The sequence below is a fragment of the Haplochromis burtoni genome, unplaced genomic scaffold, assembly GCF_018398535.1.
Source record: "Haplochromis burtoni strain Fernald_Lab_line unplaced genomic scaffold, NCSU_Asbu1 Contig_246, whole genome shotgun sequence".
NCBI classification, from domain to species: Eukaryota; Metazoa; Chordata; class Actinopteri; order Cichliformes; family Cichlidae; genus Haplochromis; species Haplochromis burtoni.
Window position 1 is genome coordinate 385,928 of NW_024582607.1, and position 10,596 is coordinate 396,523.

The 10,596-nt window shown below is 37.7% G+C and overlaps 1 protein-coding gene across 1 annotated transcript; it reads right to left on the bottom strand.

Annotated features, from left to right (window-relative positions):
* Window positions 1-1,023: 1,023 nt before the first annotated feature.
* Window positions 1,024-9,863, bottom strand: dpm1 (dolichyl-phosphate mannosyltransferase subunit 1, catalytic). Its single transcript, XM_042227161.1, has 9 exons — window positions 9,684-9,863; window positions 9,372-9,471; window positions 9,150-9,183; window positions 8,986-9,062; window positions 6,561-6,586; window positions 5,409-5,504; window positions 5,225-5,293; window positions 4,962-5,076; window positions 1,024-1,841 (listed from the first exon to the last, which is right to left on the bottom strand). Exons 1-9 carry the CDS (start codon window positions 9,812-9,814, stop codon window positions 1,737-1,739), a joined length of 753 nt encoding a protein of 250 aa, XP_042083095.1. The 5' UTR covers window positions 9,815-9,863; the 3' UTR covers window positions 1,024-1,736.
* Window positions 9,864-10,596: the final 733 nt, after the last annotated feature.

Consider the following 10,596-nt stretch of genomic DNA (forward strand, 5'->3'; position numbering starts at 1 on the left):
CATGTGATATTTAATGTCAAGTGTTGATGTTCAGTCTCCTGACTGGCTGAGGCTGTGGAATGGGTTGTTCATTATGAGCTAGTTTTCAAGGGGCAGACGCAATAATAATAATGTGTTCTTCCAGTTAAAGCACATTTATACCATGTAGCATATCAGAGCTGTAGAGGCTTGACCATTAAAGTCTCAGGAGCAGTATGTAAAAGCGTAGTGGGGAGAACTATGAGATATAATTGAATGCCCCAAACTCCTGTTTCAAGGCCAGCAATGAACCTTACCATATTACCTTATTACTTACCATATGTCTGGGTAAGCCTCTGGTGAGACACAACATCTGGCTTCTGTTTTCAGTTTAAATAAGTAGTTTTAGAGCTGGGGTTCAAACATCAGTGAAGTCCAGAATTACTTCTCTTTTTATATCGGATTCAAAATACAACCACATGTGCGATCAACAGTATTGAACCACTCACAGAGCTGTGATCAGTGTACACAGTTCTTGATTTTATGCATCTGAAACCCAACTCGAGTTTTTAACTAATAAAAAAAAAGCCTACACTTTCGAAGAGACTTGGTAAAGGTTTTTTTTTTTTTTTTATAGTCCCTCTTTAACAGGACCAACTGTATACGGAAATATGGATGATGAGTGTTATGTTTGTAAAACAAAGAAACCAACACAAAATAATAAAACACAAAATTAGTCCTTTACTTGAAATTTAAATAACACAAGGGAAAAGGTTACTCAGTGGTCAAACACCATCACTGATCAACTCCTCATCAGCCTAACCCTCTGAAGAGAACACGGTCGGAGTTACTGTAGGGTGGTCCAAAAGTTTGGATGCAGTTACTCCACCTCCCGTTAACTCCGTTGTTCAGGAATTGGTCGCAATTCAGTGGGGGTCCTGCAGGGGGCACTGGCGACATTCTCCATAATGAAACAACTTATGTCCTTGACTTTTTCTTACACTGAAGCTCATTTTGTTCTTTAAATGGTAGCATTCTGCTAATACACGCAGACTTGTCAGTAGACTCGCGTGATAACAGTGGAATCCAAAAGGTTAATGGTGTTGTGATTAAATGCATTTACAGCAATCTGAAAACCAGTAAACAATCTACAAATGGAACTTTTTTCCCCCTAATATGCAATGAAGAAATGGGAAGAAAAATATTTATTTGTTGAGAATGACAGAGTTAAACTTCCATAACGGCCGTATAGAGTCACTACTACAACAATTATCAGGAAAAAGCCAATTTACTAAAAAATCTTTGAGGTTCTGTGTCCAAAATATTAATAAACAAATCATGTTTATTTCAGGCTTTAAACTCCTTAAAGAACATCAGTAAGAGAAGCTGCCTGCATCCCAAAAGGAAAAAAAAAATCTCTCAAGGCCAGTGATAAAAAAAAAAACTGTTTAATTCTATACAATCAAGCATAGGTGGAGCACTTCAGTGTGCACTTTAAGTCATGTGACAGCTTGTTAATGCAGAGTGATGAGACGCTTTGCCAGAAACTGATTAAAGAGGATGATGGGAATGTAAAGCACTATGTTTCTTTTGTATTCTTGAAGGTCTACTGACAGGGACTTCTTTTATATTTACACCTAACAGGGAGAGACGTCTCCCTTGGTATTTGCTGTCTGACCACAGGCAAGTGGAGTTTTTTTCCCCCCCTCCTCATTACAATTCTGATAGAACTGTATTAAACACAGTAAGACTACAGGCCTGTGGATTTTACAAACTGATCATGTTGTGGCAAAAAGCATGAGCAGTCCCTTTGCGTACGATACGATCTCATTCCCTCCTAGTTTGGACTCTCCATAAACTCGGTCCACAAAGGAAATGGGTACCTGTTGGAAGAACAACAGATTTGTTTTACAAGAAAAAAATAAAAATAAATAAATATAAAAAAAAAAAATCAAAAAAAAAATCAGAGGATTCACTAGTTAAGAGAAGAGTTAACATTAGTTTAATTTATTCTGAACACTTCCTTTAGCTTAAAAAGCAGACTTTATTCATATCTAGAAAACTGTCTGTAGGTGCCCATATGGAAGACAAATAGTAAAAACATATGATTTACTCATGAAAGTGGCCACTTTCTCATTACTTTCATATAGTTTTTTTAGTAAGTATACAAAACATACAAGTTTCATACAAGACAGATAAAAACTTTATAATAGATAGATAGATAGATAGCAAAATAATAACTTCACAAATGTGAAACTGTGTCAAATTGTCTCTGCACATGGTAAATATAGATGGCTAAAACTGAACCAAAAACTAAAAGCATTTAAAAAAAAAAAAAATAATAAAATAAAATAAAATTCTTAACTGAAATAAAAATGAAGCTTTCAGAAAAGAAATTACCGTAGTTTTTGGGTCATAAGCCGCTACTTCCCCCCCACCCCCCACACTGTGAACACTGCGGTTTATACTGACGTGCGGCTAATGCATTTTTTTTTTTTTTTTCCATGCGGCCAAAACCATTTTGCCTGGTAACAGTAGACCAATAAACTTGATAAGTAGTATATATACGGTATATATTTTTGTAATGTTGTATGTGCACTGTTCCGTAAAAATACCCCATAAGCAACGTAATTAGCGCGTTACTGATACGTACGTATACTGTTACAGGCGCTGTTCGAGGAAAAAAAAGCTTTTGCAGTATGTATTTTTGTATGTTACCATAACATTTATGTTACCATGTTTATGTTACCTTACAGATTAAATTAAATGTTAAAAATCCTCACGTGTAATATTTCTGTGTAAATATCCCATATTGCAAGTGAAACGCATACGGCTTAAAATCCGGTGCGGCCTGTACAAGTACAAAATTGATTCTCTTTCTAAAATTAGAGCATGCGGCTTTTAATCATTTGCGCTCTGTAGTCTGGGATTTACGGTACATGAACACTGAGATAATATTTAACTTTACCTAAACTACAGGAAGTGACTCCATAGTGTGGACATCATGGGTTTGATACCAGAAGGAAGCACAAAGTCAGCCTCAAGGAGTGTACAAGTTACTGCACTCTTGAGGGGTGTAATAAGAGGGAAAATCAAGTTCTTAGCGAGCTATCTGGAGCTTAAAGTCTGAGGTTTCTGTGGGTGAAAGTGATCTCTTTTTACCTGGCTAAATCACCATGGTAACTTATGCTGAACACACAACCTGCTTGGGAGCGGGTTGTGTTCAGGGTTTCGGTTTAAAACTGCCGGAAATTTTCACAGATTCTATTATTCACGTCATGTTTTAAGTGCAATATGGATCCTCTGCTTGGGTGACTTCACAGTGTAGCAGTTAACACACTTGTTCAACAGGAAAAAGGCTGAACAAAAGACTCAAATCCCTCTCTCGTTGTGTTAAGAAAGAAAACTGCCGAATCACATATTGCGGAGCTACAAGCTGCAGTGACTCTTTGTGACATTGGAGGAGCTGAGAGTAGTTATTATGGATATAGAACACATTTCCTATGTGCATGTTATGGGAATGAATTAATGCATGTATTAATTTGGAGTTAAATGTTTTTATATTTGATTCTGATCTACTGCTAACTATTTTACACTTCTGGAATTGCAGCTACTAGAAAACAGAAGTAAACAGCAGCACCGAAGGCACGCTCATCATTAAAATAATTCCCTTAAATTAAAATGTTTATTTTACTGCTCTGTGCACTAAATCCCAAGATTAATAACTTCTACAGCATTAATTATCTGCAACAGTGCTGCATTTCACTCTTATGTTTTTATAGATTTTAAATGACCAATTTATCATCATCATCATCATCATCGTCTAATAATGTTATTCAAAGGGATCTTTGTAAGCAGAAGAGTCACATGACGTGTCAAACACCTCGTTTTATGTGAGCATGCTGAAAGCAGTTTTAGATTTTTTTCCACACTAGTTAACACAATGAAAGCTGGCTGTGTTGAACTTGTTTCATAGTACACCCCTCTGCTGTAGAACTCATGCACTTCTATCCACTGTGAAAATCCCTAGGGAAATAAAAAAATAGCCAAAAGTACATAACAACAAAAGCACAGACTAAAAATAAATAAATAAAATAAAGAGACTTTCTATCACAATTAAAGCATATTATAAGTAAAACAAATCAGTGAGGACACAGTGTTTTCAGCATGAGTACCACAGTCATCGAGCCAGAGAAAAAGAGCGACTGTCATCTGACTAACCCGTAAATGTCACTGTATACCTTCTAGCAAGAGTAGTGGCTTTTAAGCTACACCTGCTCTAATAGGATATTTAATGCAGATTTTATTTTATTTATTTTATTTTTTTTAAATTGCTCCTCTATCCTATTTTTTTTTTCTTTCTAAATAAAGTCTCAAACATGCTATGAAGTCTATTTCTGTGTATATATGACCCATATACGCATATTGGTTTTGAAGCTATGTGGTCTGGACACAGACAAAGCTGTGAAATTGTGAAACTGTGAAGCAGAATGCAGTTTTAAAGCTCCTAATAGCAAGCCAAAAACTGTAAATCATAAAAAAGAAAAAAAAAAAAAAGAGATACTTATTACTCCTTTAAACAAGTCAGCAGCTTCCTGCTCGCACAAATCAGACTGATTAAATATGAGAATCAAATCGTTTTCTTGGCTTTCATTTTTCTATTAGCATAAAATCAAGAGGAAAAAAAGCACTCAAAAGACATGAATGACAAAAAAACCCCACATTTTCTTTAATCCCCAATTTTTAATCCTCAACTTAAAAAACAAACAAACAAGAGAACGAATGACACACAAATGATTTTCTCTCACACTGAACTACCTGAAAATTAACACAATGAATAAAAAAAAAAAAAAAAAAAAAAAAGTAGAAGGGAGGAAGAAAAGAAGGAAGAAGAAGGGAGAGAAGGAGAGAAAGAGAGGAGGAGAGGAGAGGAAAAGAGAGGAGAGAGAGAGAGAGAGAGAGAGAAGCGAGCTGGAGAGAGAGGAGAGGAGAGAAGGAGACACCTCTCCGATTGTGTAGTTGAGTTGTCTGGCTCGGACGATCATTTCCATCTGAAAGACGTAGCCTTTGGACACACACTGCTCAACAAGACTCTCCAGCACCTTTTTCTTGTATAGTCTGAAGTCAGTCAGTGGAGGAAAATAAATAAAATAAATAAACAATAACAAAAAAATAAATAAACACAGCAGTAGTGAAAGAAAATACAGCTCTAATGTAAGAGTCAGTAGCACTTAATTCACAGCATCACAACAGTAACACCAATTACCTGAAGCTGCCTGTGAGATCTGAAGCACCAGGTCTCAACAACACCTGAGCCAAAAAGTTGGCCCCCCGACTGTGAACAAGAGGAGGAGGGGAGGAGAAAAAAAAAAAATGAAGAAATATAAAACGTCAGCCTCTTGCCTATTAGGTGAGTGGAAACTGATTACAAAGTGTTAACCCGTAGTGACCTGATGAGTTTCCTGCGAAGGTCCCAGCCGTAAACCCCTCCGTTCCCTCGGTATCGAGTACCAGAAACCAGGTCGTAATTGCCTTCCTTCTGCTTCCTGACATAACAGAAACAAAAAGGTATTTGAAATAAAGGAAAGACACTAAAAACTGTCATCCGAGGCAGAGGTACTGAACAAATATTAATCTCTTGGAGCTGATTTAGTATTTGTTAGCTGAAATATTTGGCTGATACTGAGCTATGACAGACAAACAGTGCTGTGCAAAGTTTTTCTCTCTACATCCGTCAGATCAACAAACAATTTATTTTTTTATTTTTTTATTTACTCAGGTTATGTCTAACATTAACACTTGTTTGCTATTCTGTGACTGTGCTGTATGTATCAACATATGTTACCTGAACCAACACTTTACTCTTTTCATACACAACATGCAGACAGTGAGGCTTGGTTTCCTATGACCCAGTACAAAAGCAAGTCTTTTTGCATCCAAAAGAACTGCCCCCTGCTGGCCATTAGAAAGAATGTAGATGAGCATTGGCTTCACATAAAGGCAGCGCGCACATTACTCTAAAGCAGAATTTGTGATGAAATTCAAAATGCTGTAGCTGCTGCAGCACACAGCTACATCACACAGCTCACTGCTACATCACACCTACATGGATTTCAGTTATTCAGCTGAACCTCTCCATCATGCTTGTGTTGTTGGTGCCTACTGGAGTTGTGCCAAAACATAATTTGTACAATTCTGAGAAGTTTAGAAGTGAATATTTGGGTGTAACCACCTTAAATGTAGCCTAAAAATCATTGGCATTCTAAAAAAAAAAAAACAACAACATGCAGCCATGCACAGATTCACTGGTGTCTGTAGACACTCAAGCACTACCTTGACTTCTCATATGTTGATGAAGATTAGAATAAAAAAAATAAAAAAAAACTCCAAGTTTCCCCATATTTCATCACAGTGTTTTCAGTTCTGTCGCCACTGATTTTCAGTCCACCATATCCCAGCCTTCCCCCCCCCGTTTCACAACTGTAGATTCTTTCTTTATTCCCTGTAAATCACCACTGGCATTGGTCCCTAAAATCCAGCCAGGTAAGTCTGGCTCTACAGAAAAAAAAAAATATAGGAAATGGGAATTCAGAGACACTTACTGAATAAACTCTGGGATAAACTTGGGCTGAAATGGAAAAGAAAAACATTAAGATTATTGCTGACAAGAAATAGCAGACAGAGAACATGTTGTACATAACATTTTAGGCACATTAGAAATGGCAGAATGTATACCAGTAACCTGGTATCTTGCTGGTTGTAGGTAAGAACAATTGACGTTTTAGGCTTCAGGGCAGGTCTCAAACTTAAATGAGCTGTGGGCCACTGCTGGTACGGTCATTTCATTGGAGGGCCACTTTAGTGTTCAAGTAGTACAATAACAAACAAACCTGAAAACACCCACAAATATTTCTGAAAATGTAGTGTTTCGTTTGTTTGTTTTTTAAATTTCAAATATTGTGTAACAAGACAAAACTGCAAATGTGAATACACATTTTTTTAGCCCTTCATTGACCTACCAAATAAGCAGACATAAGTTCACACATTAGTTCTTCAGTGCTGGTGAAAATTGTTTTCTTTACAAATAACTCTCTCACTGAACTAACACAGTCAATCAATCCCTGAACATGTTTATACTCGCTCTTGTTGTCTGCATATTAAATGGTAAATGGCCTGTATTTGTATAGCGCTTTACTAGTCCCTAAGGACCCCAAAGCGCTTTCCACAACCAGTCATCCACCCATTCACACACACATTCACACACTGGTGATGGCAAGCTACATTGTAGCCACAGCCACCCTGGGGCGCACTGACAGAGGCGAGACTGGGCCCTCTGACCACCACCAGTAGGCAACGGGTGAAGGTTCAAGGTTCAAGGTTCTTTATTATTTGTCACATGCATAGTTATACAAGTATAACACACAGTGAAATGTAGCCTGACACGCTCCTCGACATGTGCAAAAATTGGGGGGGGGGGGGGGGTGTAGGGGAAGAACAACTCACACACACACACACACACACATAGGCACATGTGAAGTGTCGTTGCCCAAGGACACAACAACCAAGACTGTCCAAGCCGGGACTCAAACCTGCAACCTTACAAGGCGAACTCCCAACTCTTGAGTCACGATTGCCCCAATAGTTTTTTGCTTTTTAAAAAAAACGTATTATATTAACACTCAACAACAAACAGTAACTTCAAGAGCCAAACTGCATTGTATTTCTTCACGTCAATATACGGGGCCGCAAATAGGGGTGACGTGGGACGCAAGCAGTGTTGGTCAAGTTACTTGAAAAAAGTATCAGTAACTAACTACTGATTACTTCCCCAAAAAGTAATCCCGTTACTTTACTGATTACTTATTTTCAAAAGTAATTAATTACTTAGTTACTTTTTAAAAACACGTTAACCTGAATAGGTGATAAAGCGATAGATCTTTCAGCCCAATTCTACTTTTTCTACATAATCCATCATACAAAATGTAATCAAATGGAAAAAGTCTCTTTTTAAACTTGTTTTATTAGTTTTAATCTTTTAACTTTATGCATCAAGCAAAAATTTAATTATATGCAACATTCTCTGACTGAATGAAATTAGTTTAACATTTAAACCTATTTTCTGCACATTCCAGCACAAATAAAATATTTTTTGTGTTTACACTCACTCTTTCAAATAGATGCAAGTAAAACACAGCAGAAAATAAATAAAGTCAAAGACTGGCGGTCCTTTTGCTCCATTTTCACCTGTAAAGCAGGAGTAGGTTAGGCGGAGGTTTGCCTTGGTGCAGGTGTGCCGCAGCGTTCAGTGGAAGAATCTCCACTGTGAGTTTCCCATTACATGGTAGCGCATTCAGTGCTTGCTTGGAAGTTTAGGGGCTTTTTTCGCTGTAAAAAGAAGTTTTCTTCCCATGCACAACGGACACTAATGTTTTTGTCACTTTTTATGGAATCAAACTTAAAGGTCAGTACTTCCATGCTTTAAACGCTGCATGCTCATACTCTCTCCCGCACTCGATATGTTATCCATTGTTGATCTGCACACAGCTGTTGTCACGAACGTCGCACTCGCTTACGTCATTGTCATGAGACATTCTCGCAAAACAATCACCGTTTTAATAACGCAGTAATGAAGCGTTCCTACGGGAAAGTAACGGTAATTTAATGACCGTTTTTGCAATAGTAATCCCTTACTTTACTCGTTACTTGAAAAAAGTAATCAGATTACTGTAACCCGTTACAAGTAAGAAGTACCAGTAACGCGTTACAAGTAACGCGTTACTGCCCATCTCTGGACGCAAGTGGCTCCCGGGCTGCGAGTTTGAGACCCCTGCTTTAGGGAATGGTAACGAATTGTCAGCCGATCTAAAAGAAGTAACTGCTGATATACGATTAACCTCTTAATCAGAAAGATAACCTTAAGAGTTGATGTTGAGACTGTAAGTTAGACATGTGGAATTTTACCACTTACTGTCATCAAGCAATTAAAAGACGAACACAGACAGTATGACTGAAACATGCTCCACTCACATGATGGGAAAGATCTGCATCCATTATGATGATGAAGTTCCCAGAAGCATGCTTCATGCCGTGAATGTAGGCAGTGCCTTTGAAAGCAAGACAAACATTCTTATGAGCAGATAACAAAATGTACTAAAGCTTACACACTCATTTTGACATAGTTTAATACTTACCTAGGCCTAATTTTTTTGCTCTTGGTCGTAGCAGCTGAAACACAAAATAGTTTAAGTAAATCCTTTGGCATGGACAGTAAATACTATGGCAAATAGTTCCCAAGCAAAACAACGTTATGACATATAAAATGCGCTCTTATTTCATAAATGTATCTAACTTTCGTGATGTACTGTTGGTACTTCTTAAAGTAACATATCTATCTTTACGGCTTTAATACTTACGATCTTGTCCTCCCCATAGACTTTCTGAAGCTGTTCTGCCACCTCCAGTGTCCCATCTGGGCTTCCGTCGTCAATAACAATTATCTCGTAGTTAAACCCACTGCAAAAAAACAAAAACAAAAGGCAAATGAAATATAAGAATACGGCAGCAATAAGTAAGCTTAACATTACCCTTACAGCTCTTATATTCTTGAAATCTTACACTGACCCATTGAAGCCGAGCAGCGGACACTACTTTAGTGACAGCTCATCATTGACTTCCACCGTTAGCTAGCACAAGCGGAAAGCCTTTGCTAGTTCCCAGTAACTCACCTTTCCCCGAAATACTTGACAAGCAGCCACACTATTAAAGGCAGGTTTTCTCTTTCGTTGTAGGTGGGTAATAGTACTGAGTATTTGTCCCCGCTGTCTCGGTTTGGCCGGGAAGTTTTCCTGCTTGCCATGGCGACGTTGAGCTTCTGCTCCTTCTTCCTTATATTATTTATAGGTGGTTAGCAAACAGCAAAATGGTGCATTACCGCCACCAACTGGTGTGGAGTGTGAACCCAAATGTCAAAAAACGCAACGTTAATCTCGTGCGGTTTTTTTTAAAAGATCTTTATTTAATCTTTAAATACAATACAAAGTAAAATTAAACAGTATTGCATTAAAGGTTTTGTACTTCCAGAAATTGTGTACGAGAAACAAACAAACAAACAAACAAGCATTAGCCAGAACATACAATACACATACACTAGAGGGGGGGAGTTTATCTAATTAAGCCAGAGAGTAAAGTGATTGAAGGATCTTCATTTTTTTTTCACATACAACAATAGTTTTTATAGCTTTAGGGTTAGTATATTTCTGCAGTATATAGACTTAAGATATATTAAGGAGCTCTGCCACATTGGCCTTTCTGATAACAGATTCAGCCGCGTCCCCGGCTGCCACTTGTAGCTGGAGAGTATCAAGATGGACAGGAATCCAATTATTGCTGAGAAGATACCCACTGAGAAACCAGTCAGTATTTCAGAGAGCTTTTACCTAGTCAAAGAAAGCTTCCTGTGCAAAGTGTGTCTGAATAGGTGCCAAGCTGAGAGGAAGGAGCTGTGGGAGGAATAAATACCATACTGTGTTCTTAACTCAAGAGTGCCTTTCACTTACAGTACTGCATGTTACTCTGATCTGTACTCTACATAGTACATAGATTATGCTTATAACTGCATGATAATTAGATACAAATAAA